The sequence below is a fragment of the Pyrgilauda ruficollis genome, unplaced genomic scaffold (assembly GCF_017590135.1).
Source record: "Pyrgilauda ruficollis isolate IOZ18807 unplaced genomic scaffold, ASM1759013v1 scaffold10, whole genome shotgun sequence".
Lineage (NCBI taxonomy): Eukaryota > Metazoa > Chordata > Aves > Passeriformes > Passeridae > Pyrgilauda > Pyrgilauda ruficollis.
The window spans coordinates 11,749,118-11,775,029 of record NW_024508101.1 but is presented as its reverse complement, the minus strand read 5'-3'; the positions used below and the strand labels follow the sequence as shown (position 1 = coordinate 11,775,029).

Here is a 25,912-nt window from a genome sequence, read left to right as displayed (position 1 = left end):
ACTATCCCTCCTGAGCCCCCTGAATTCACTCCTTGGTACTGTGGCACCTCTCAGAGAGAAGGTGTTTGCTTTACATGGTGGTCTCTGTCCACCCCTCAGGGTACTACGGAGGGGACTGTGTGGATGTGTGTCACCTCAACCCCTGCAAGAACAAGTCGGTGTGTCGCCGCAAGCCAGGCTCGCGCCTGGGCTACGTGTGCGAGTGCAGTGGGAACTTCTTTGGGCAGTACTGTGAGCACAGGTGAGACACGGGGCAGGACTGTGGCCTTTGGGCCTGGCTCCATGCTGGCCTCTCATCCTGGATATGTAACCAGGGACTTCTCAGTACCACCTTCCTCCTTGGAGCTGCTGACTGGTGGCAGAACAAGGCCCAGGGAATTTGCTTGTTGTAATATCAAAGATATTTCTCTCCCTAGGATAGACCAGCAGTGTCCAAAGGGCTGGTGGGGAAACCCCACCTGTGGGCCCTGTAACTGTGATGTGAACAAAGGCTTTGACCCCGACTGCAATAAAACCAACGGGCAGTGCCACTGCAAGGTGAGGGGCAGCTGTGCCAATGGGGACATGGACCATGGCTTCTCTGAAACCCTGCTTGCTCTTGATGCTGTTCCTTGTACCTCCACCAAGGCCTGGCAGTTGCCCAGGTCCTGCTTTGGGTGCCCATATCTGGGCTGGATCCCTGCTCAGCTCCTCTGTACAGCCTTCCTGGACCAGCATGGTGGTGATGGGAGCAGTGGGGTGCTTGAAAATCAGGAATGCCTTGACCTTCTCTGGCTCCAGGGGTTCCCCAGCCAGCCTCGGCTGCTGCCCTCTGGGCTCTGATGGCTTTCCCCATCTCCTCCCAGGACTTCCACTACCGCCCCAGAGGCAGTGACACCTGCCTGCCCTGTGACTGCTACCCCGTGGGCTCCACCTCGCGCTCCTGTGACAGGGAGACTGGCCGCTGCCACTGCCGCCCCGGGGTCATTGGCCGCCAGTGCAACAGCTGTGACAGCCCTTTTGCCGAGGTGACACCCAGCGGCTGCCAGGGTGAGTGTGGGCACGGCAGAGTGGGCAGCTGGTGCCACGGGGCGTGGTGTCAGTGGCCTGGCCCTGTGACCAGTGTGTCTCCACAGTGCTCTACGACGGCTGCCCCAAAAGCCTGAAGGCAGGTGTGTGGTGGCCCCAGACCAAGTTTGGCTTGTCGGCTGTAGTGCTGTGTCCCAAAGGCTCCTTGGGTGAGTGGGGACGTGCTGGAGAGGGGAGGGGGCAGCCTGGCTGTCCTGTAGCAGCCCTGGCAATATCACTCTGTTCTTGCACTACCCCAGTCCCGTTCAGCTGGGCTTGAAGTTTGGGAGAAGGAAGTTGGAAGAGAAAATGCCACAGCCTGGGGAAGAGCAGAGAGCAGAGGGCACTGGCCATAGGACTGGGGTTGGGTAAAAGCTATGGGATATAAGACCCATCACCCAGCCATGGGGCTGTGCTGTTCCCTCAGTCTTGGTGTCCATCTTCTTCCTGCTGCTTTTTGGGTTCACCAGGCTCGAGGCTGAGCTCAGGCCTGGCACAGCACCCACAGTGCCTTGCTGTGGCTCCACCAGCCCCATCCCCGTGTGCCCTGCAAGGGAAGCGGGGCACAGTGTGCTGTCAGGTGAATGTTGGGTAGGAGTCAGCATCCTGAGCTGGAGGAGGCAAAGCTGTTCTCAGTGACAGAAAAGGTGTCAGCAGGGTGTCTGGGAGTGTAGGGCAGTGCAAGCCCCAGGGGACAATACAAGCCCTGTCCTTCCCCAGCCCTTCGCCCCCGGAGGAGGCAGGTTTGGCTCCTAACTGTTGTCGCTTCTCTCCCTGGTTCTCTCGCCCTCCGTGCACAGGCTTGAGGGGTGCAGGTAAGGTTGTTCTCATCTCCTTCCTCCTGTGCTCTAAGGGCTGCACCACATGGCTTTCCCTCCCTGCTCCCTGCCTGACACCCTGCACACCCCTGCGCTTTCCCCATTGCTTCTGGAGCTGCCGAGGGTCTTCCCAATGCTTTGCCTGGTCTCACTGCTCCTACACAGTGCTCCCTGCTCCCAGCTCACTAACCAGTACAAGCCCAGCTGCAGCTGCATGCAGCCCTTGCCACCCTCTGTGCCTAGCCTGCGGTGTTGGCTCTGGGCAGCTCTGTGCTCTGCTCCCTGGCTGGGATGGAGGCTGGCTCTCCTGGATGGCACTCGCTTGCTTAGGCTGGGCAGGGAAGGAGCTGATGGTGAACAGTGGGTGGGGAGGCCAGGGAGGAATGGCAGTGGGGTGGAAGAAGGGAAAACTACTTGAGTGGGGGGTGGTAGGACGGGAGCAGGAACTGATAGGCAGGCACAGCACAAGGTCCTGTTCCTTCTGCCTGGCTGGCAGGGGAAGGCACAGGGACCTGGGGGTCAGATTCTGCTCAGATCTGCATCTGAGTCAATCTCTGTTCTGTGCAAGGGGAATGCCATCAGTATGGAGACTTCTTGTTCTTCCTGCTCCCTGCTGCAATGGCACTGGTCCCTGTGCTTCTGCAGCTGGGAGAAGGGTGGCTGGGAGGACTGCTAGGAGCTGGAGGTGGTGGAAGGGGGTATGCTTGTCCTTGGGGCTTTTCTGAGCAGCAAGTGGAGTCTGCTCTATGCTGCCTCTCCCTGCCCTCCCCTGCTACCCTCTCCCAGCCATGGGCCCCTGGGTGGGCTCCTGTGCCCTGATGCTGTCCCCAGGAGGACCTGCTCCACAGTCCTGCTGGGGACACTGGGGCTGCCTGGTTTCTCTTGCTCAAGGTGTTTGTGGTAACACACCCAGCTGAGAGCGCTTTTCTCCGTGTTGGCTTTAGCTGCATTTTTGGTGGTGGTTAACATCTTATCCCATTAAGTTTTGGAAACTCCCTTGCTGTACACAAATGCTTGGGCTCCAGCCAGGGACTGGGGGCTGTCACTAAATACTGAACCCACACTGCTGGATCCTCCACACTGGGTCTACCATCCCACTCCTCCATCCCCCTTGGCTGAAGGAGCTCATCTCAAGGGCTGGTTTTCCAACCCAACAGCAGGGCTGTTGTGCTCCTGGGGTGGCTTTGCCCTGTAGAGAGAGCAGGACCTCAGCAGGCATTGCAGGCTGTCAGCTGGGGATGCCTAGAGCTGCTTGGGCTGCCTAAGGACAAGTCATGTCCCCTTGGGCTTTTCCAGCCTGGGTCCTGCCAAGTCAGTCCTTTTTGCAGTCCTGTGTGATGGCACCTGGCATGATGCAGCCCCAAAACACGTATAGGCACCCAGCTCCTGGAGGGAGGGGGTGGCAGCAGCTTGCTGAGGTTTCACAAACCAAGAGTAGAATGGTTTGCACTGGTGCAGAGCAGGATGATGGCCCTGGGGTGTTACAGGCTCTCCCCATCACTTGTCAGTGCCATTAGCTGGTGCAAAGGATCAGCCATGTCTCCTGTGCTGAATTTCCAACAAGCCCTTCCTCCTTGTTTTAGGTGCAGCCATCAGACACTGTGATGAGGAGAAGGGCTGGCTGGAGCCAGATCTCTTCAACTGCACTTCACCTGCCTTCAAGGAGCTGTCCGTGCTGGTAATCCTCTCAGCTCTGCAGCCCTGACAGAGCAGGAGCCCTCTGAACAAGGGCTCACAGCCAGAACTCAAAGCACTCAGCTCTCCAGGGGTGCCTGGGGTATGAGAGGGCCTTGCCACAGTGCTCAGTCCCTTTCTCTTCTCACCTCCTTCCCCCAAATCCCTCCTGGGGGAGCAGTGGTCTAAGTTCACATGGCTTCATTTAATCTGTGTCCTCCTCAGAAATACTTGTGTCCTGCCAGAGTATTTGAGGGGAAAATAAATAACCCTGAGCAGGGCTGAGCGGTTTGAAGCTGGTGGGATGTCTGCTTCATGAGACCTCTGTAGCCCCCCAGTTTTGTCAGGGACAAATCCCTTTGAAATATCCAGGCAAGTGTATTTAACACTTACATGTCATCTAGGCTGAATTGAAACTGAAGCCAGGAGAGTTTCCAGGGAAGTATTGCCAGGCCTTGCCCTGTCCTTTCATCTCCTTGGCCTCTCTCGTGTGTGGCACTGGGTTAGCCAGGCCAGTGCAGACCCTGGTGTGTTGCTGGAGGCTGGTTTCTGCCAGATGTTCTCCCTGTTCTAGAGACCACCACTGTGAGTGTCCATTCCATGGCTTCTGCCATGGCTTCAGAAATAATCTCTGTGTCCAGCAGGGCCTGCAGCATCCCAGTTTCCTAGTGACAAACCTGCTGAATTGTTTAACCCTCTCTTTTCTCCCCACTGACAGCTAGAGGGCTTGGAGAGGAACAAGACTGAGCTCAACACAATTGAAGCCAAGAAGCTGGCCCACCGTCTCCGTGCCGTGACAGACCACATGGAGCACTACTTTGGCAACGACGTGCACATTGCCTTCCGCCTGCTGTCCCGCCTCATGGCCTTCGAGAGCCAGCAGCGCGGCTTTGGCCTCACAGCCACGCAGGATGCGCACTTCAACGAGGTGAGTCCTCCCCCACGTCAGAGGGGCTTCTGTTGCTGCTTCTCTTAGCAGCCGCCCTGTGTTTCTGAGGGGATTGAGGATGTGGTGGAACCCTGTCGGGAGTACTGGGCTCCTCGGTTCACACCAGCAGTGTGGGAAGCAAGATCTGCGTGGTCAGGGCTGGAGCTGAGTGGTTGAGGAGAGGCAGAGCACTGGGTTTGCTCAGCCTGGGAAGGCAAAGGGAGATCTTACTGCTGCTGGCAGGTCCCTCATGGCAAGGGTGCAGGAAAGACGTCTCCGTAGGGCACTGGTTGATGAGAATTGAGGGTGGGGGCCCATCACAGTAGGAAGTACCTCTCTTCCCAGAGCCCTTGTGCAGAGAGCACAGTGCTGCAGTCTGGGGGTGGTCAGGAGAGGCCCAAAGGCCACGCTCACCCTCTGTCCTCACGTCTCTCCCGTTCAGAACCTGCTGCGTGCAGGCAGCTCTGTGCTGGCACCTGAGAACCGGGAGCACTGGGCCATGCTGCCCCACGGGGAGCACGGCAGCGCCAGCCTCATGGAGCAGCTGCGGAACTACTCGGGCACGCTGGCCAGCAACATGAAACTCACCTACCTCAACCCCGTCGGTGTCGTCACCCCCAACATCAGTGAGTAGGAGCTGGCTGAGGTGGTGCAGGGACACTCCTCCATCACACCTTGTTCCCTTCTCATCTCACTGCATCTCAGGGAGCGTGCTGCTAATGTCCTTGATGGCTCTCTCTAACATGGGGAGGCATTTGTGAGAGATGTCCTGGTCCCATCCCTGCCTGGACTAGCTGACCTCCAAGAGCTAGCAGAGCCCAGAGTGTGCTGCCTGCTCACAGTTTCCAGTCTCTAGTGAAAAAGCAGCTGGTGTTGGTGGCAGGAGTAGTCTGCCCTATGGCAGAGCAAGGACCTGGGCTGGGAAGGACCACTATGGGTACTGAGATTTAGTGTCATGCCCAAATAGAGGTCATAGCCCCAGCTCAGCCTGTGGCTTGTACGGTCCCTTTGCCAGGGACTTGAATCCTGGGGTGCTCTGGAGCACAGTTGCTCTCCAAGTGTCCATCCCAGAGCTGACTTTCACTACCTTGCTCCTCCACAGTGCTGAGCATCGATCGCATGGAGAACCACTCGCACATCCGCCGGCGCTATCCTCGCTACCACAGCAGCCTCTTCCGGGGCCAGCCTGCCTGGGACCCCCACACCCACGTGGTGCTGCCGCTGTCAGTGCTGAGCCCTCCAAAAGCCGAAGGTGAGCACGAGAGCATCACTCAAGAAACAACATGGATGGGTACAGCTGGCAGGAAAGATGTAGAATCAGATGTAGAATAAAAAGGTTTGGGTTGGAATGACCTGTAAAAGCCATTTAGTTTGCATGTACCCTACTGGGACATGTCTTTGTCAGAGGTCCAAGGGCCAACTTTGAGATCCTGAGCTTTACACTTCACGACATCCCAAAGGCTCCTGATGGCCTTGCAAATTGTCTTCAGAGCAGCACATGCTGGCATGTGTTTGTGGTTTTTTTGTGTGTATGTGTGTGTGTGTGTTCTCACCACCCGGTTGTGTGCACAGCTGTCCCCACAGCAGTGCCCACGCTGGCTGGGGGTGAAGGGAACTACACTGTGGAGAACTCCTCCCCAAGGCAGGCGCTGCCAGAGCCTGAGCCCACTCTCACTGTGGTCATCCTCATCATGTACCGCACCCTCGGGGGGCTGCTGCCTGCACGCTACCAAGTGGATCGCCGCAGCGTCAGGTACATCCTCCTCCCCTTTGCCCCCACAAGCACCGGGGGAGAGGGGCTGGCTGGACTCTGTTCTGTTCCCTCTGGCAGTTGCCAAGTCTTTCTGCAATTCCCAGCCTTGGTGCTGCTCTGTGCCATGTTTCCCAGCCCGGGTTGTATTCTGAGCAGAGCTCTTCCTTCTGAGATGGCAGAGCAGGACACCTGAGAAGTCTCTGGGGGTCTGTAGCTGCCATGCAGTGATAGTGATGGTAGAGCTCTGTTGCTCCTTGCAGGCTCCCCAAGAATCCTGTGATGAATTCTCCCATTGTGAGTGTGTCTGTGTTCAGCAATCACACCTTCCTGCAAGGGCCCCTGGACACCCCTCTTGTGCTGGAATTTTACCTACTGGAGACAGCCAACAGGAGCAAACCTCTCTGTGTCCAGTGGAACCACTCCAACCTGTGAGTTGAGCATGGCTGGGCCACTCTCTTTGAGCTGCTTTCCCCACACACCTCCTTGTACCCCAGGTTTCCCTGAGCAGCACTGGGATGTGGGGGTTTCCGTCCTCTCCCATGGGATTTGTTTCTTTGGGGAGGGCACAGGGTCAAAATAATTTCGTTTGGAAAAGACCTTTAAGGTCATTGAGTCCAACTATTAACCCAGCACTGCCAAACCCACCACGAACCCATTTCCCTCAGTGTCACATCCACACTCTGGCTCCCATATTTCCACTTTAGGAGAGCAGTTGTATCTGCTGGCAGAAGAGCCTTGTCAGTCACCCCTCTTCTCTGTGGCTCCTGCCCCCACACACGTTTGTGTGTCTTCTCTCCTAAGTGCACTCTGCTTTTTGGTGGCTGCAGGACCAACCCCTCTGGCTTCTGGACAGCCAGGGACTGCGAGCTCGTGTACAGAAACACCACCCATGTGCACTGCCAGTGCTCCCAGTTTGGCACCTTTGGGGTTTTGATGGACAGCTCACATCGAGAGGTAACCTCAGCCTGTGGGACTGTGGGTGATGGTGGGGACTGTTAGCAGCTGGGTCCCAGCACAGGTAGAAAATGTCCTGGGCACAGGCAAAAAATTCCATGTGGGACACAGTCTGAGAGTTCTGCAACCTTCCTGTGTTTTCCTCTAACACTGCTATTTGCCTTTGGTTCTCTGCTGCTGCAGCAACTGGAAGGTGATCTGGAGACATTGGCAATTGTCACCTATTCCTTGGTGTCTCTCTCCTTGGTGTCTCTGCTGCTGACCTTCTCCTTTCTGACCTGCCTCAAAGGCCTCAAGTCCAACACACGTGGCATCCACTCCAACATATCAATCACCCTCTTCTTCTCTGAGCTGCTCTTTCTCCTGGGTATCAACCGCACTGAGAACCAGGTCTGTGGGCTTGAACACGCTCTCCCACGGGGGTGAGGTGTGGATGATGCCATTAGTGTTGGCACAGTGGGACCATCTCTAAGTCACTTTTGTCTCCCCAGTTTCTCTGCACTGTGATTGCCATCCTCCTCCACTGCTTCTTCCTCTCCACCTTCGCCTGGCTCTTCGTCCAGGGCCTCCACATCTACCGCATGCAGACCGAAGCGCGCAACGTCAACTTCGGGGCCATGCGCTTCTACTACGCCATCGGCTGGGGAGTGCCTGCCATCATCACTGGTAAGAGCTGCTGGTGCTACAGCCATGCCCAAAACAGCCATGCTGCTTCTCAGCAGTCTCCTGACCACCTGGTGCTGCCCAGATCATCTAGGGTGGAGAGCTGAGGGTGGGCTTGCCATGGTCAGCAGTGCTGGCAGCAAGCAGTGCTGTGGTGATTAGGGGATCACGTATCAAGGGCTGTCATCTTGCCTCCTAAGGAGAAGTAATTTATCAGCACATCTCTTCGGGTCTTCTGGTTAAAGTCTCTTGGTTTCTCAAGCCTGCATGCTTGGGTGACCTGTTGCTGGCAGTAAATGCCTCCTGGACTGGGCTGTGTCAGGGACATCTGAGGAAAAGGAAGTATAGTCCCTGTTGCTGATTTTCACAGTCCTGACTCCTTCTCCCTGTGGTGGAGAAGCCTATGCACAAGGCAAGGAGCAGGGAGAAGGCCCCTTCACTGCTGACAGTGCTGGCATGGGATTGACATGGTTTGGACAAGTCCAAGGCTGCTGGGTCTGGACCTGACCTCTCCCTTTCTCCTGCAGGGCTGGCCGTTGGCCTGGATCCTGAGGGCTACGGGAACCCCGACTTCTGCTGGATTTCCATTCATGATAAGCTGGTCTGGAGCTTTGCAGGCCCCATTACTGTCGTCATTGTGGTAAAACCCTGTCCTGTTTCACCCACAACCCTCTCCTGCCTCCCTTCTCTGCACCATGGGCACTCACCCCTCCTTGGCTGCCCACTGCCTGTCCCATTCTCTGTGTCCCTCTCCCTCAGTTACAGGCCCTCTTTTTGTCCCTCCTCACTCTAGCCAAACCTGGGGGAGGCCACAGCTCGGGCATGAAGGGGAAAGGAGGGGATGTTTGCAGGGCCTGGCGAACCTGGAGTCTGCACTGGGGAGGTCAGGTCAGAGCCAGCCTTTGGCACAGCTTCTAATCAGTGCCAACACTTTCAGATGAATGGGGTCATGTTCCTGCTTGTGGCCAAGATGTCCTGTTCCCCAGGCCAAAAGGAGACCAAGAAGAAATCGGTTCTGTGAGTATTAGTGGCCAAACTCCCAGCAGAGCTCTGGCAGCTAGTGGATTTTAGCATTTTCAGTGACCATCCTCCTACCATCGCAGAGGGCCCTTCTGTGCATCAGTGTCAGCCTTGCAGCCACTCTCCTCTCCCACACTTGCCAACCACATTAACCCTTCCTAAATTTTATCCTTTTCTAGTTCCTATGTCCCCATCTTCACACTCACCTCCCAACTAGTCCCCTTTCACCACCTGCCCTCACAGCCACCTCTTGTGTCTGCTTGGATTCAGCACTCAGCCCTTGTCAGCTGTGAACACCTGTTTCTTCCTCTCCTATATGCTCCTGAGACCTTTCCCCACTCCCTCTGAGCCAGCCCTGGAGCATGGCTGAGCTCTCTGTGGCTTGAAATGACCTGTGTCATTTTGGCCCCTGTGTTTGCCATGTGTGATCCAGAAGGGAAGGCCTGGGAGTCAGGGGAAGCTGGGCCACTGCAGGGATGTGCCTGCAGTGCTGGGCACAGCAGGGAGGTCTCTGCAGGAGCTTTCCCCTCTGGATCTCAGTGAGCACTAGCCTGTAGGTTAACAGTACGCACTAACCTCTCGGTGTGTGTCTGTGTCCCTGTCTGTCTCTCTCTCTCCAGCATGACGTTACGGAGCTCCTTTGTTCTGCTTCTAGTTATTAGCACTACCTGGCTCTTTGGCCTCTTGGCTGTCAACAACAGTGTCCTGGCTTTCCACTACTTCTACACTGTCCTCTGCAGCCTCCAGGTAACTGCCCAGCCTCTGCTGGGGAGGGCGAGGGTCAGCCCAGGAGAGCATCCCTGTGGTCCCCACGGCCCTCTGTGGAGAATGGGTGCCCTGTGCTGAGCTCCCAACACCTCGCTGAGCTCCGTGTCCCTTCTGCTGTCACCTTTGTGGCATTGAGTGACTCCAGCCACTCCTTGCTGCTGTGCCTGTGGTGAGCAGTCACACGGAGCAGGAGGTGGCTGCAAGGCATTTGGTTCAGAGGTAACATCCAAGGGATAGCAAGTACCATCTGGAGGGAAGGCACCTCCATGTCCTGAGAGGGCAGAGTAAGAGAATGTGATGGAGGTGTTGGACACTCAAAATATGATCTATGGCAGCACGCTGCCAACCTTCTCCCGCCACCGGGGCTGATGTTGCTGCAGGGGACCCTGCCATTTGCTTCTTGGCCACTGCCAGACAGGTGGACACCCCACCTGTTCCTCCCTCATCCATGGCCACTGTGGGTGTTAGCTCTCATTGGTATTTGGGGTTTTTGGTGCATCCCGGTCCGGTGGCCCAGGAGGAGCCAGGGAGGAGCCCGCTGCTGGCACTGTGGGCAAGGAGGTCAGCTGGCAGTGAAGGGCTGTCTCTCATGGCATCTCTCCCCACAGGGCCTGGCAGTGCTGGTCCTGTTCTGTGTGCTGAATGAGGAGGTGCGGGAGGCATGGCAGCTGGCCTGCCTCAGCAAGAAGGGGCAGAGCGAGGAGGCCACGAGGAGCACACAGGTGGGCGAGAGCAGGGCAGCCCAGGGTGCTGGGCTCAGGCTGCGTGTCTGGCACAGCAGCTGACAGGGATATCCCCACTTTCCCTGGGCTGCTGTGGCAACTCCTCAACAGGGCACTTGCCCTCTCCCTCCTCCCCAGGGCCCCAACGCCTACAACAACACGGCGCTGTTTGAGGAGAGCGGGCTCATCCGCATCACCCTGGGCGCCTCCACCGTGTCCTCAGTGAGCAGCGTGCGCTCTGCCCGCACCCACTCCAGCCAGAGAGCTTACCTCAGGTAGGGAGCAGCCAGGGCTCGGGGGCCAGCAGTGCCTGGACAGAGCCAGAGGCTCCTGCCACTGTGACAGTTTGAGCCTCCTCTCTTTCAGAGACAATGTGGCAGCACGTCAGGGCTCAGCCCTGGATCACAGCCTGTTGGCTCACGCCGGCCCCACGGACATCGACATGGCAATGTTCCACCGTGATGCTGGGGGAGGTAGGGCTCAGCCCTGTTCCTGAGTTTGGGAAGTTCTTCCTGGTGTATGTAGGTGTATGGTGTATGGTTACATCTTGCACCCCATCACGTTCAGCTGTGACTTCCAAACACGTGGTAGATAGGAGGGAGAGGCAGCCATTGTGTCATTTAGCACAGCCTCCTCCTGGACAGATGGCAAAGGGCATAGCCAGTCCCCAAGGGGGTAGAAATGGGAGAGGCAACAGAGGGGACATGGGCTGTTGTGGCATCTCTGGGGGCACTGGGCTCTCCAGTTCAGCACAGACATTTGACTCACTGGAGCTAGACCAGCTGAGGCTGGGGTGTGGGACAGGCAAGCAAAGGCTAAAGGACGTGGGTTTACTCAGCGTGGAAGAGGAGGCAGAGGGGATCTTAGTGCTATTTGCAGCTGCCTTACAGGAAGGTGCAGTGAGATGGAGCTGGGCTCCTCTCACAGGTACCTGGTGATAGGGCTGAGGGAGCTGGCACAGGCTGCTGCTGAGGGAGGGGCAACAAAGAGTAGGGGCAGCTCACGAGCATGGTCAGCCTGGGGTGGTTCTGTCTTCCTGGTGCTGTCAGCAAGAACCTCTCCCACCTTCATTCCAAATGTCTCCCCAACACACCATGTTCCTACAGACCAGGACTCGGACTCGGACAGTGACCTGTCTCTGGATGAAGAGCGCAGCCTCTCCATCCCATCCTCAGAGAGCGAGGAGAACGTTCGCCTGCGGGGCCGCTTCCAGCGCCAGCTCAAGCGGGCGGCGCACAGCGAGCGCCTCCTCACTAACCCTGCCAACAACACTCCCAAAGGCAAGTCCCGGGGCCCTGGCAGGGAGAAGAGTGAGCTCAGCTCTCTGGGGGTCAGGCCATGCATGTCTTGTGATGGCTCAATTGCTGCTCATGGAAATGTTTTGTCCCTCTTCTGTGGGGCCTGATTTGCTGTGTCCTTCATCAGATGTGGATGGCAATGACCTCATGTCATATTGGCCAGCTCTGGGCGAGTGCGAGGTTCACCCCTGCTCCCTGCAGAAGTGGGGCTCTGAGCGGAAGCTGGGGTTTGACATCAATAAGGATGCAGCCAACAATAATCAGCCAGACCTGGCTTTGACCAGTGGGGATGAGAACTCCCTCACCCAGACCCAACGGCAGAGAAAAGGTAACAATCTGGAGCAAGCGGGCAAGGGTGGCCTTGCCTGTCTCAGGTTGATGTGACACTGAAAGCTCAGCATCAGACCTGTGTGTTCATGCCCTTGGGGAGGCTTCTCCCTTGTTTTCCTGCTCTTCTTGCTGTTGTGCAAATATTTGACTTCTCTTTCTGTCTGGTGCAGGGATTTTGAAGAACCGCCTCCAGTACCCTCCAACTCTCCAGGGCTTGCCATCCGTTGGCAGGATGACCAACGAGCTGACGTGGTACAAGACGTCCACGCTGGGTCACAGGGCTGTCCCTGCTGCCTCCTATGGCAGGATCTACTCTGGGGCCGGCAGTCTGTCGCAGCCAGCCAGCCGATACTCGTCCCGGGAGCAGCTTGACATGCTGATGAGGAGACAGATGTCCCGGGAGCAGCTGAGCAGGCACAACTCAGGAGAGTGCTTGGAAGCTGTGCCCAGTCGGCATGGCTCTAGAGAGGAGCTGGACACTATCCCCAGCAGGCATGGATCTACAGAACACCTGGAAAGTATCCCAAGCAGACATGCATCTAGGGAGAACTTGGATCTACTCGCTGCTAGGCGCAGTCAGAGAGATCATGGGAACACGCTGCCCCGGAGGCAGGGCTCCAGAGACTGCCTTGACACTTTACCCTGCAGATTTGGGTCAAGAGAGCAGCTAGATTGTGGGCCAGTAAGAGAAGTCTCTAGAGAGTGGCTAAACACATTGCCAAGTAGGCAAGTGTCCAGAGACCAAATAGACATGTTGCCAAGTCGGGATACTTCTCGAGAGCAATTGGATTTGCTTTCTAGAAAACAGCCTTCAAGGGATCTGCTAGCATCAGCTAGACAAGCTTCAAGGGAGCAGCTGGACTTTTTGTCCAGAAGATCTAATTCCAGAGAGCCTCTGGACACAGTGCCTAGCAGGCAGCCCTCGCAGGACAACCTGGGGAGTCTCTCTCGGAGGCAGCTGTCTAGGGAAAGCCTGGAACCGCTGTCAAGGAGACAGCATTCTAGGGAGAACCTGGAGGCCATTCCCAGCCGACATCCTTCCACTGAACAGTTAGACATCCTTTCATCCATCCTTGCTTCTTTTAACTCCTCCGTCCTGTCCTCGGTGCAATCTTCCAGCACACCTTCAGGCCCCCAGACCACTGCCACCCCCTCTGCCATGCAGACCTCAACGCCCTCTGCAGTGTGTCCCTCAACACCTCATTCTGCCACCTCCCACAGCATTTCAGAGCTGTCACCAGACTCAGAGTAAGTGGTTTCCTTCCTTCCTTCCTTCCTCAGCCAGGTCATGTTCAGCTGGGCTTGTGCATTGTCCACCTGCCTGGCTTCTTCCAAAAGGTGTTTAGTTTGGAGGGAGAGGGCTGTGTAAGGGTGAGCTCCCTGGGTGAGTGGCAGGTGTCTCCTGCTCCTGAATAGTGACTGGGCAGGGAGAAGCCTCAGGTGTGACAGCTCCAGATGCTTCTAGTGCAGCTCAAGCAGAAGGCTCTGTGTATGTGAGTCTGTCCTCTCTGCCCAGGTGATGATGGCCCTTGCTCGTGGCCTGTGGGTACTCAGGGAAGATGCTCTGTGCAGCTGGGCTGGCCTCCTGGCTGATCTCTTGGTCACTGCTGGCTCTAAGTCCCAACAGATGTATGCAAGGGCCAGGCTGGCTGGAGAGGAGGGAGCCCAAGTCCTAGGGAAGCCTTGCCTTCCCCAGCCACATTTCTCCCCAGGCATGCTGTTCCAGTATGTCACTTTTCCCTCTAGCTCTGCTCCCTGCTGGTACTGCTCCCACCCATCCCTCCTTCCCTCTTTCCTTATCTCAGGGACTCAGAGACAGTTGTTCCTGCCCTGACACAGGAGAGGTTTTCTGCCCTGTCCCCATCTAGCATAGTGGGGAAAAGGGTGCTGGAGCCCAGAAGAGATGCCATGGCTTAACACTGTTTTTCTTTCCTCTGAGAAGAATAATGAGAAACGATGGCCATTCCTGAGGGGCCGAAACTGATCACGAGAGAGATGGAAGAAGCAGAGCTCTTCACCAGGCACTGCCAGCTGAGGTTTGGTATCCCCATGGAGCAGGGGCCAGAACTGATGGTTGTCAGAGGCCCAAAACCAACCCTGCTTTCCCCTGCCCAGTGGGCTCAGGGGCCAGCAGCCCACACCATCCACTGCCAGGAGCCTCCAGGCTCTCAGCTGCCACCATGCTCTCCGTCACCTGCCCGGTGTGACAGATAGTACTGGGCAAGGGTGGCATCTCCGACCCCCTGGGGCCAAGCTCTTTCTCTGCGAGCTGTTTGTGTGTGGGGTGTGCCTGTGTGTGTGTGAAGGGTGGGCAGTGGCAGGGGAACAGAAAGGGAGCCTAGGATATGGGGGCAGGGAGGGTTTTCTATCCTTTTGTATCTTTGTAATCAGAGAGAAGAGAAATTTCTATGGCTATTTTTACGGATGGTCTGTTCCCAGGACCTGGAGCATTTGTTTCACCAACAGCCCCTTGCCAGTTTCCCTGGGGCTACTAGAACCACAATCCCAGTGGACTGGAGAAACAGTGCCAGGCAGTCCTTAAGGCTTTGTTGGCCCTTCTTTGTCCCATCCCCCCTGCAGGGCAGCTGGCCCTGTTGCCCCCCCTGCCCTCCCACTGTGCAGCTCCAGACTCTGTCTCTGCCTGCCTGGTGTCCCTCAGCCCCTGCAGCCAGGCCTCCCTCTGCCCTGCTGTGGGACCACCCCTTGGGGCTGTGTGTGAGCTGGGGCTGTGTGCCAGCGAGAGCATGTGTGAATGGGCAGCAAATTCAGCACTAGGAACCTGCTGGGAAGGAGACAAGTTCTGCTGTGCAGTCCTGTCCTGCACCAGCATGGTCCCACTCTCATCAGTGCTGGTTCTTCGGCTCAGCAAGTGAGCACTATGTTTTTACCCACTGGGTGTTGTGCTCTTTAACCTGCATGTTACAGAACAAACTTCTGTTGGTTTGTGGGTCTGGTAAAGGAGCTGGATGACCCTTGCCCTGCTTAGCAGCAGGCTTGGCTTTTCCCAGAGCCAGTCCTCACTCTGCAGAGGACTAACATCCACAGGAGCATGATGTGGCTCCAGTTTTAGGGTCCAGCATTGCCCACAAAAGTTGTATCTAGCTGGTTCCCTAGGGGCTCTGTGTACACCTGCTCTCCCCTGAGTAGCAAAGGACTCCAGCTCAGTGGCCTGAATTTTGGGAGATGGAGATAAGCAGTACTTTGTCGTCTCTGGAAATTCAGGCTACCCAGATGGTGTCTGCTCAGCCTGGGACCTGACCCCTGGCTGTGCTGTGAGATGGCACTCCTCCGTGCCTACCTCAGCCTCAGGCCAGGGCATTTGGCTCAGCAGGGCCAGCATATTCCCTTTTTCACCCTCCAGGTGCTCGTGGGGCTGCAAGACCATGTGCTCTTTACTGCCTTACTACCACACTGCCATGGCATCTTAATGTAGCCCAGCCTGACATGTTTACAGGAGAGGACTCATGCTGCTGTCCTCATGCCTCTAGGGAGGCCAGGGCCTCTTGGCTGCCTCCCCGAGTCAGTGGGGAGAGTATGGAGGGAACAGAAGGGCTGGTGACGGGGGGTGCCCTGGGTCCCCAGCACCGCCCTGATGAGGCAGGCTCACTGTCATCCTTTTCCCAGGGATGAGGGGAGAGAGGCCTGCTGACATGTTTACATGCCATTTGGGACCAGTGTGTAGAGGGAAAGCCTGCTGGCCCCACATGCTGGGACAGCCAGGCACCTCCATGCTGCCCATCTTTGCCTTTGGAAACAAGCTCGTTTACAAGTTTCTCTCCGGCTGTGCAGTGCCAGCACCAGAGTCCTGGGATCCTGTCCCTGCTGCACTGTAGGGCCCATGTTTCTGCCAAGTTGGGCACAGGGCTCTTTATGCTGCTGCCAAATGGAGAGCAAGTGTCAAGTGCCAAAAAGAAGAGAGCAGCAGAGATGGTGGCCATCCCTGCAGAGCTGGTGGCCATCCCTGTGGAGCTGGGCCAGTCAAGAAGCAGAAATCTGCTTCTTGCAGACCAGTCTGCAGCTTGGTCCCTGATTGTAGTGCTGTGACCTGGGCTCTGGGGAGCATCCTCCTTGAGTTTGGATTTTTTTCCTTTGGGGGATTTGGTTGGGTTTTTTTTCCTCTCTCTGTCTCCTGACTCTGTTGGCAGGGAGTGGGGAGATGGCCAGACCTCCCTTTTGGCTGTGTAAAAGTGTACAATGGAAGCGCCAGATTTGGAAATAAAAGTCTATAAAACGGTGCTGGGCTCTGTGCTGTCTCTCCCTCTGCTGGGGATTCATGGCTGGGGCTCTGGATGCAGCACCTGGGCTTGAGGTGGTGTTGGGAGGGGGCTTGGGCAGGAGCTCACGGTCAGTTCTAGGCTGCCTGGGAGCCACTGTGGCCTGAGGCAAGGTGACATGGGGATGGGGACTTCAGGTGAGGTGATTGAACTGGGCTGTGTCCAGGCTGTTCACCCAGAGATGGCATTGCCTGCCGTGCTGTGCAGTGGCTCCAGGCCTGGCTGGCAGAGCTGCCATGCCACAGTCAGTGGCTGTGGTGAGCTGTGCCTGGCTCAGCTGGCAGCTGCCAGCACCCCCAGCCTGACCAGGCTAAGGGAAGAAGATCATTTTCCAAAGGCTGCATGACCTCAGCAGGGTCAAGCTGGCTGCCAGCAAGGAGAAGGAAGTGTGGGTAGAGAAGACTGAGCGTGATCCTGCTGTCCTCTGTCCTCCCCTCTTGTTGAAGAGGAAATAGCAGGTGAACAAAGGGCAGCATTGATCCACAGCGCCCTGAGCAAGGGTCACCATCAATTGTCATTCCTTTGTCCCTTATGGGCTGTCACCTGAGCTGCTGGGAGTGACTTCAGGGCAGCCTTCAGGAGTTGCACTGGCAGTGCCAGGAGCTCTGCTCCTGTCCTGCAGCCCTTCCAGAGGCTGGCTGGGGGGTGAGGGAGAGCTGTTGGGGGGCTGGAGTGGAGGGGCCACAGGCAGACCAGCCTGGGCTGCATGTGGGGGACTGGAGGCTGGAGTGAGGGAAGGAATGGCATGGGTGGGGACAGGGAGCAGTGATAAAGAGGCAATAAATGACATGGGGTGTTATCTGCTTTGGAACAGGAGCCCTGTGATGGCCTCTCATTCCGTGCTGGGGGAGTGAATAAATGATGGGGAGTGGATAAAGGAGGAGGCAGCAGTCGTGTGTGGGTGCCTGTGTTGGACGTGCCTTTGCCTGACAACTGATGGGCTTGAGGATGGACAGGGAGGGCCAGGGATGGGTTGAGGGAAGAGGCTCAGCCTCCCTGAAAGCTGTGGGACATGGGTTGTGCTCACCACAGAGAGAACCAAGGTGGCCACAGGCTGCCCCCACAAGGCACCAGGAATGGAGACAAGTTGCTTCAGCTCTGGACATTGTGGTCCTGGATGTCACCGCTCCTGCTACTTCTCAGCCCCATCCCACCACCCAGGGGACCCAGGATTCTCTGGCCCTGCCCACTGCCTTCGCACCACACCTGCTGAGCCAGACAGAAATTTGAGCCTGGATTTCCGCCGTGTCCCATGGGGCCTGGGCCAAACGTGACTCAGAAATTCCCTGCAACCAATTCTAGGTTGTGATAGAGCCCAGGGAGGTGTGATGGTTCAGTGGGACTATAGCGCCCGCGGGGGACCTTTGGAACAAGATAACAACTGGGTCTGTGCGAATTGTGTGAGACCAGGGTAGTCCACAGAGCACAGCACACCTGTTTCCAGCAGGTAAGCAAGGGTCTAGGGAAAATACCTGGGATGCCATGACCAGAGGCTGTGGGTAACCCTTCTTGTCCTGGTCACAACTCCTGCTCTAGGACATGGGCTGGGGAGCGGACATCCATGGGAGCCGTGGGGGCACAGCAGTGCTCTGGGGAGACAGCTCTTGGCAGGAGGTTGGCACCACGTTGTGCCCAGTGGCAAGAAGCCCCCTGCCTTGCACATGACATGGGTGGTCAGACCTGGCAGCATCCTGGATGTAGCTGGAGACCAGGAGCTGGGACTGTAGTAGACAGTCCCCAGAATGGGATGGCTCTGGGCACAGTGGTAACAGCGCTGGTTCTGCCACAGCTGGGGAACCCAGCACACCAGGGCACCAAGGGGAGCACAGTGGGTGCTGTGCATCCATGGGACTGGGAAGCGGGGCAGATTCTCGGCAGGGCAGGAGGAAGGGCAGGAGGCAGGGAACAATGTCTCAAAGATCACTGGCTGGTTTTAATAAATAGGAGGAAGCTGAGCACGCACCTGACTGGTGGCTCCCGACCAAGTTGAGCACAGCAGGTAGGAGGGCTGGGAGTAACACAGGGACTCAGGCTGGCACAGCCCCAGGCACTCAGGGAGGGGATTGTGGGTCCAGCTGCAGGTGGATGAGCACCTTAAGACTGACCAGCTGGATGGGCCTGGCCTGATGGTGCAGCTCTCAGAGTGATCTCTGAGCAGGGACAAGCTGTAGATTTGTGCAAGGATTCCTCAGACCCACCATCCCAGCCCTGGGAAGGGTGAGACCTCAGCCCAGCCCGGCTCCTCTGCTCACAGGCTCATCCCGCTCTGCACTGCAGGGGTCAAGGGAGGGCACTGCTGGAGGGATGGTGAGCCGTGACATTTGCCAGGGTTTCACATTCCTCTCCCCTCATGTGTAAAGGGACAAAGTCTGCAGATGGGGCTGTGGGATGGATGGGGCTCTGCACAGCAGCTGTGCTGGCCCACTGCCCTGCCTTGCTGCAGTACACGGAGGGGAAAGTGGTTGGCACCGAGGTGGGTCCTGCGTGGGCAGGTGGAGAGGGAGCCCCCGAGGCAGCTCTGCTGGCAGACCCCACCCGTGCATTTCAGTGGGGTGGATGGGGAGGCTCTGGGTCAGGAGTGGGCAGCACTGATTGCCAAAGCCTTCCTGCCCACCTGCTGACTGCCTACTGCTCTCCATTTTGAGACAGTGCTGCTGCTGCAGGACTCCTAAAACTCAGCTGGTGCCTATCCTCAGGGCCATTCCTGCCCACCTGGCCAGGATGGTTCCTTGGGCAAGTGGAGCTGGAGGAGGGGCTTCAGGGTGGGTGGGATGCTGGCTGCCCCTGGCCGTGGGAATGCAGCTGAGCTGTCCCTTGTGTCCTTGCAGTGGACTGGCATTCCGGAGAGCCAGGTGGGCATGGCAGCAGAGATGGCCCTGAGCCACCGAGCGCCCCGCGAGGTGCTGAGTGAGGCCGAGCTGGAGGAGGTGGCGCAGAGGAAACCTCCCACCAAGCCCTCTCTGCGTGGCTGTCTCCGCAAGACCAGGTAAGATCATGTGGCCAGTGGGATGCGCCTGGACCTTGCCCCACACAAAGTGGGCCCCACCTTGCTCCATTCTGCACCCCAGCCCCAACACCACAGGGACCTGCAGACCTGGGGGTTCATTTCCCTACACCCAGACATCCATGTCCCCACTCTGTCCTCCTGCCTGGAGGGACACCAGGCTCCAGTGGGTGGAGCTGATGATCCCACAGATCCCATTGCTTCCCATGGGGTTTCATCCACCCTCACTAATGTCCCCAAGCCCCCTGCACTTGTGCTCAAGTTCAGCTCCTGCTCCCTCGCCACCAGATGCTCGGGCTCTGCTGCCAAGTCCCTGCTGTTCCGCTTCCTGCCCTTCCTGCGCTGGCTGCCCCGCTACCCCATCAAGGATTGGCTCGTGGGGGACATTGTTTCCGGCTTCAGTGTGGGCATCATGCACCTGCCCCAGGGTGAGTGATGCCATGCCCAGGCTGCCAGGGGTCCCTCACAGGTGGGGTGGTCAGGGGTTGGCCATTGGTGACATGTCTCCCTTCTCCACCTTCCAGGGCTTGCCTATGCGCTGCTGGCTGGGCTGCCGCCGGTCACGGGTCTCTACTCCTCCTTTTACCCTGTCTTCCTCTACTTCTTCTTTGGAACATCAAGGCACAACTCCGTGGGTGAGCTGAGGGACCATGTGCTTGCACAGCAATGGTGGGGAGGGAGTAAGGATGTCCATGGCACTGCATTACCACATCAGCAGCTGGGGGAACCTTTCTTGCCTTTATTTTGCTCCACCAACAAGGGGGTTGGCCAAGCCAGAGCCAAAGTATAGTGTGTGTGCTTTGAGCCTGGCCTAAGGAGAGAGGAGCTGACCCCTTAAGAGGTCCTCTCAGAGAGGTCCTGGTGCCCGCATTGGGCTTCCTGGTGCCCGCATTGGGCTCCCTGCCCACACTGTACATGTTCTCAGGTCCCTTTGCTGTCATCTCTGTCATGATTGGGAGCTTGACAGAGTCCCTGGTGCCCAGCGAGGACTTCCTGGAGTCTGTCAATGGCAGCAATGCAACGGTCAATGAGGAACTGCGCGACGCTACCAGGGTGGAGCTGGTGGCCACCATCACTGTCCTGACTGGTATCTTCCAGGTAACGTGGTCCCAGCCTGGTCTAGCAAAGAACAGGAGACCATAACCTGGGGTAATTTCTGCCATCTGTTCTTCCAGGTGGCCCTGGGCCTCCTGCAGTTTGGATTTGTGGTGACCTACCTCTCAGACCCGCTGGTGCGTGGCTACACCACTGCTGCCTCTGTGCACGTCCTTGTCTCCCAGCTCAAAAATGTTTTTGGAGTCTCCCAAGGCGAGAGCTCAGGGCCACTCTCGCTGTTTGTGGTGAGTGGGGGCTTGCTGGCACCCAAGGACCCCTGGTGCTCACCTGTGGGGCACATAGAGGCCTCCAAAAACCTGCTGGGGAGGCATCTGCTTTCCTGAGCACATTCCCACCTCCTGTGTTCTCTAGACCTTCATTGATCTCTGCAAGAAGCTGCCACAAACCAATGTGGGCACCCTGGTGACTGCCATCATTGCCATGGTGGCCATCTTGATTGTGAAGGAGCTCAACCACAAGTTTGCTGCCAAATTGCCCATGCCCATCCCCATCGAACTTATCACGGTACGCAGAGCTGCCCCAGCCTCCTGGGGGGATACAGCCAGGAATCCCTGGTGTATCCCTGTCCCCTTCAGGGTGGGGAGCAGTAGGATGGGGCTCCTTGACAAGTGCAGCTCCAGGGCATGTGTTGTGCCCTCCTCCTCTTCCTCCACCACAGTCCCTGTGCAGGAAGACCCTGCCTCACTCCAGTCATTCTCCCCCAGATCATCGTTTCCACTGGCATCTCCTACGGGGTCAACCTGAAAGACAAGTTTGGCATCTCCGTGGTGGGCAACATCCCCAGCGGGTGAGCGGGGCCTGAGGGTGCAGGGGGCTGTGCCAGGGCACCCTGCTGCCCACAGCACTCCTGTTTGAGCCCCATCTCTCTCCTGAATGTAGGTTGAAGCCACCTGTGGCCCCTAACATGAGCTACTTTGGGCAGGTGGCGGGCAATGCCTTTGCCATTGCTGTGGTAGGCTATGCCATCTGCATCTCCCTGGGCAAAATCTTTGCCCTGAAACATGGCTACAAAGTGGACAGCAACCAGGTGATGCTCTGAGGCACAGGGCCCCCACCCTGGGTGAAAGCTAATCTTGCCCTTCTTGTAGCCAGATGAAAGCAGGGTGCTCCCCTGCCACTGCTCTGTCCCTGCAGGAGCTGATTGCACTGGGCCTCTGCAACTTCCTAGGAGGCTTCTTCCAGTGTTTTGCCATCAGCTGCTCCATGTCGAGGAGCCTGGTACAGGAGAGCACAGGGGGCAACAGCCAGGTGGGTCTGGACAGTGCTGCCTCCGTCTCGGGGCTGAACCAGGGGCAGGAAGCACAGCGAGCAGTGGGGGCTCACCTCTCGCCTCATGCTCGCCCTCTGCACAGGTAGCTGGTGTCATCGCATCCCTGGTCATCCTGGTGACCATTCTGAAGATTGGAGAGCTCTTCCGGGACCTGCCCAAGGTACATCCAGTCCCACAGCCTCAGTGTCACATCCCTCACCTGTGCCTGTCCCATGGCATGGTGATAAGGTAGGGGAACAGCAATGAGATTTGCCCTCAGCTTCCTCATAGCTGCAGAGATTTCTCTCCTAGGCCATCTTAGCTGCCATCATCATTGTCAACCTCAAGGGCATGTTCAAGCAGTTCAAAGACCTCAGCACTCTCTGGAAGTCCAACAAGGTGGACCTGGTAAGGTGATGGCCAGACCTGGGGCTGTGCTCTTGTTCCTGGAGAGGATTTATCCACCCTCCCCAAGGCTTGTGGGTGCCAGTGGAGAGGCTGTGCTGCAGCTGACTGTGTCCCCTCTCCAGCTGGTCTGGGTTGTGACATTCATAGCCACCCTCCTGCTGAACTTGGACATCGGCCTGGCGGCCTCGGTGGCATTTGGGCTGCTCACGGTCATCTTCCGTACCCAGCTGTGAGTACCCTGGGCTGGCATGGTGCCACATCCCAAGGGCAGGAGGAGCCTGTGGTGACCTCAGCCCCTTGCTCTCGTCCCTGCAGCCCCCACTACTCCATCCTGGGGCGCATCTCCGACACCGACGTCTACAGGGATGTGGTGGAATACGAGATGGTAACAGCACCAGCCATAGGGGAAGAGCTGCCTGCAGTGGGGGGCAGTTCAAAGCATCTCCAGTGCTCACTGGAAAAAGGGGCTGGGGGCTTTTTGGTGGGGGAGAAGGGAGGGGAACAGGTGGCCTGGGGGTAGCACCCTCCTCATCTGCCCCCAGGCACAGGAGGTCCCTGGTGTGAAGATCTTCCGCTCTTCCTCCACCATCTATTTTGCCAACGTGGAGCTGTACGCCGAGGCCCTGAAGAAAAAGGTAGGAGAGCCACCACCCTCAGAGTGCTTCCTATGTCTCCTGCCTGCCAGCAGCAGGGTGGTGTTGGGGCAGCTGGGGACACAGGGCCACATTGCTTTGCAGAGCGGCATTGATGTGGACCGTCTGATTGAGAAGAAGAAGAAGGCCCTCAAGAAGCTGAAGAAACAGCAGAAGAAACTGGAGAAGGAAAAGGCAAAGAGGAAAAAGGTGTTTCCTTGATGCTGGAGACCACCCCTCCAGTGATATCCTGCACCTCTTCCCTCCCTGGCTCTGACACTTCTGTCAGTGCACTGGTGGGGCTTGGTGGCCCACACGGTTCCCAGTTCAGTTTAGGGAATGGGTGAGGAGGGCATTGGGACTGAGCTGGGTCACACCACCCAAGGCTGGTAGGAAAGCTGGGCTGTTAATGATTATGTGTTGGAGCTGCCAAGTCATTAACCTTTTGCAAGTTAATCAGAATTAAGAGCAAGGGCAAAGTCTGGCTTTGTGCCAGCTAATGAGCCCGGCTCTGCAGAGCAGTGCTGGGGAGAGGGGTGGGTTTGGACACATCTGAAAAGAGCCGAAAAGTTGGTGAAGATGTGAGAGGGGGACCCACTCCTGGGGCCACCCACTGCCTGTGCCGTCATACAGCCAAAGAGCCTCACCAAGGTAAGCCCTGGGGAGAACTGCCATGGCAAGGTGCTGCAATCCCTGGAGCGGTGACTGGGTCTCCTTCCCTTCCCCAGAATGCAGAGGACGATCCAGGCCTGGCAGTGATTGAGTTGAGTGCAGGACAGAGCAGTGCACCCTCAGAGCCCACCCTGCACAGCCTAGGGCTGCCCCAGCCCAGCTTCCACGCTGTCATCTTGGACTTCAGCCCCGTCAGCTTCGTGGACACCGTCTCCATCAAGATCCTGAAGAATGTAAGGGGCTGGGCAGCAGGCAGGACAGCAGCCTTGCTGATGGTGTCTCTGGGGCCCTGCGGGGTGTCCTGATGGCTGCTGCCCATTCCTCTTCCTGGGTAAAATGTTTTTTCCCATTTGCAGATCTTCAGGGATTTCCATGAGATAGAAGTGGATGTCTTCATTGCCTGCTGCCCGGGTGAGGGGGATCTGCAGAGTCATGAGCCCCGGCCGGGCATGGCCAGCCCTTTGGCACACAGCTGATAGCCTGGGGGTCCCCCCATGTGCTCCCACCCCCAGGGTTTCCCCAGGGGATGGGTGCTGCACGTTGTCCCATGGATCCAATCTGAGCCTCGAAGCTGGGTCCCTGGTGGTGGCTCTGGTGTCCCCCACAACACAGGAGGCGGGAGGAGGCTGCTCCGGGTGGGTGCCGGGGGCTCAGCTAGGTGCCATCACTTTAGATACTTATCCCTCCACACAGTATCTGTCCTGGCCCAGCTGGAGCGGGGCAACTTCTTCAGTTCAACCATCACCAAGCACTCCTTCTTCCCCTCGGTGCACGACGCTGTGTTGCACATCAGCAGGGAGCGGCACCAGGCCCCGGTGAGCACCCGGCCTGGCTGAGCACCAGCCTGGCTGAGCACCGGCCTGGCTGAGCACCGGCCTGGCTGAGCACCCGGCCTGGCTGAGCACCCGGCCTTGCTGAGCACCCGGCCTGGCTGAGCACACAGCCTTTCTGTCCCCAGCATGGTGATGGAGAGGGCAGCCACACCAAGCCCTCCCTATCTGCCCCCTCAGGTGGAACACAGCACCAGAATGTAGCCCCTCAAGCAGAAGACATTTCCCCCAGGAGTCAGGCAGGCAAGGAAGGCTTTGCCACCCTGATGGCACCAACTCGCCCACCCTGGGCCCCAGATGCCCTGACCCCCACCACCCCCTCCGGACTCTGGGTGCTGGGGCCCTGCCCTGTCCATGAGCCCTGCTGTGATGGGGCTGCTGCAGGACAGAGCAGCTGCTGGCTGTCACACCGAGGGGCTGCCTGGCTGTCACACCGAGGGGCCGCCTGGCTGTCACACCGAGGGGCTGCCTGGCTGTCACACCGAGGGGCTGCCTGGCTGTCACACCGAGGGGCTGCCTGCTGCCTCCACACCGCCCCAGCACGAGCCTGCCCCACCAGGCCAGGACTGGTTTGGCGGGTAGTGGAGGGACCAAAGGGTTCCTGCTCCCAGCAGTGGGCTGGCATCATGAATAAAGCTCCATGGTGTTCCCCAGGGTTGGTTTCAGTGCCCTTTCCTCAATAATGGTACTTTTGGCCCAGACCACCCCACTGCACTCCGGTGCTGCTGGGAACGGCCTCCCTGCAGGTGGGCTCTCCAGCACCCTCCCTCTGGCTCTTTTCACCACTTCTGGCCATGACCTGCTCTGGGCAGCAATATGGGCAGTGATCCCCATCCTCAGAAGGGTCACAGAACCCTCCCTGCCCGACTGGGGAGCCACCAGCACCTGCTACAGTACAGTGCTGCATTGCATTGTACCATTTTCTCAGTGTATCAGTGGCATTTCTGTCTATAAGTGTGCTGCCTAAATTTTCTAGCATTTGATGCCACTTCCGTATTGTCATTTTAATACCTTCTTTCAGATTAAAGGATTATACAATCTTTACATTTTGAAAATCCCTGTTAGGAAACACTATGCCACAGTAGTCATCAGTCCCCCTTTTTTTAATTTTTTTTTTTTTTTGCCTAATTTGTAGTTTTCATAGACTCATTGAAAATTTCCAAAAATGTCAGTAAGAATACTGTCATTTGTTACACCACTTACCAGGGTTGATGCTGACACATATTGCTTCATTCTGTATCTGACCTAATGGCCATTTTTTGTGATGTGCAATTTGCTGTGATTAGGTAAAAGCTGGCGTACAGTGCCAACTCACAACTTGTGTGTGAGGGCTTTGATGGGCTCCCTTCTGAGACTGCCATGCGCTGGACTTTCACATTTACAATCACTTCACCTTCCATAGGCCGTTTCAGTATTTAATACTCTTTCTTGGAATGTAAGCAATAGACCAGAAAGCACCAAATTCCCTGCAAGCACCGTCTTCCCAAAGGACCATTAAAAAAGATTGTTTTTCTCCTCTGACTCATCTGCCAGTATTTGGATGGAGCATTGAGTCCCTTAAGTGAGCGTCTTAGAAGGGATCTCATCACAGGCAGTATCTCAGATTTTCCTGAAAAACTTGCTCTTTTGGATTCTAATTCTATTCCGAGCACATTTGTTTTTCACCAAAGCCACTCAACAATGCCTCTTTTCTTATGAAATGAGACTGAAATGTGCATCACAAGTATGGATCCCCACTAAAGGTTATAGTGG

The 25,912-nt window shown here is 57.1% G+C and overlaps 2 protein-coding genes across 2 annotated transcripts in view; both read left to right on the top strand.

The window, feature by feature from the left end:
* The window catches only part of CELSR3 (cadherin EGF LAG seven-pass G-type receptor 3), a 31,341-nt gene extending 15,132 nt beyond the window's left edge, over positions 1-16,209 (top strand). The window contains 23 exon segments of the mRNA XM_041462819.1: positions 100-241; positions 417-537; positions 846-1,029; positions 1,116-1,217; positions 3,449-3,543; positions 4,258-4,467; positions 4,910-5,093; positions 5,570-5,719; positions 6,040-6,220; positions 6,481-6,648; positions 7,048-7,174; positions 7,358-7,564; positions 7,666-7,840; positions 8,365-8,477; positions 8,775-8,854; positions 9,478-9,604; positions 10,234-10,347; positions 10,486-10,622; positions 10,714-10,820; positions 11,454-11,627; positions 11,773-11,973; positions 12,146-13,223; positions 13,918-16,209. Coding sequence (XP_041318753.1) covers positions 100-241; positions 417-537; positions 846-1,029; positions 1,116-1,217; positions 3,449-3,543; positions 4,258-4,467; positions 4,910-5,093; positions 5,570-5,719; positions 6,040-6,220; positions 6,481-6,648; positions 7,048-7,174; positions 7,358-7,564; positions 7,666-7,840; positions 8,365-8,477; positions 8,775-8,854; positions 9,478-9,604; positions 10,234-10,347; positions 10,486-10,622; positions 10,714-10,820; positions 11,454-11,627; positions 11,773-11,973; positions 12,146-13,223; positions 13,918-13,945 — 4,205 coding nt within the window. The 3' untranslated portion in view covers positions 13,946-16,209.
* A 2,898-nt stretch (positions 16,210-19,107) lies between these two features.
* SLC26A6 (solute carrier family 26 member 6) lies at positions 19,108-24,364 on the top strand. The gene is made up of 19 exons (XM_041462829.1): positions 19,108-19,235; positions 19,542-19,681; positions 19,778-19,888; positions 20,179-20,351; positions 20,429-20,593; positions 20,721-20,873; positions 21,074-21,156; positions 21,249-21,396; positions 21,504-21,617; positions 21,722-21,799; positions 21,931-22,026; positions 22,149-22,255; positions 22,342-22,411; positions 22,569-22,661; positions 22,764-22,868; positions 23,387-23,563; positions 23,687-23,741; positions 24,024-24,145; positions 24,341-24,364. The coding sequence occupies exons 1-19, from the start codon at positions 19,108-19,110 to the stop codon at positions 24,362-24,364; spliced, it is 2,142 nt and encodes a 713-aa protein (XP_041318763.1).
* The last annotated feature ends 1,548 nt before the right edge of the window (positions 24,365-25,912 follow it).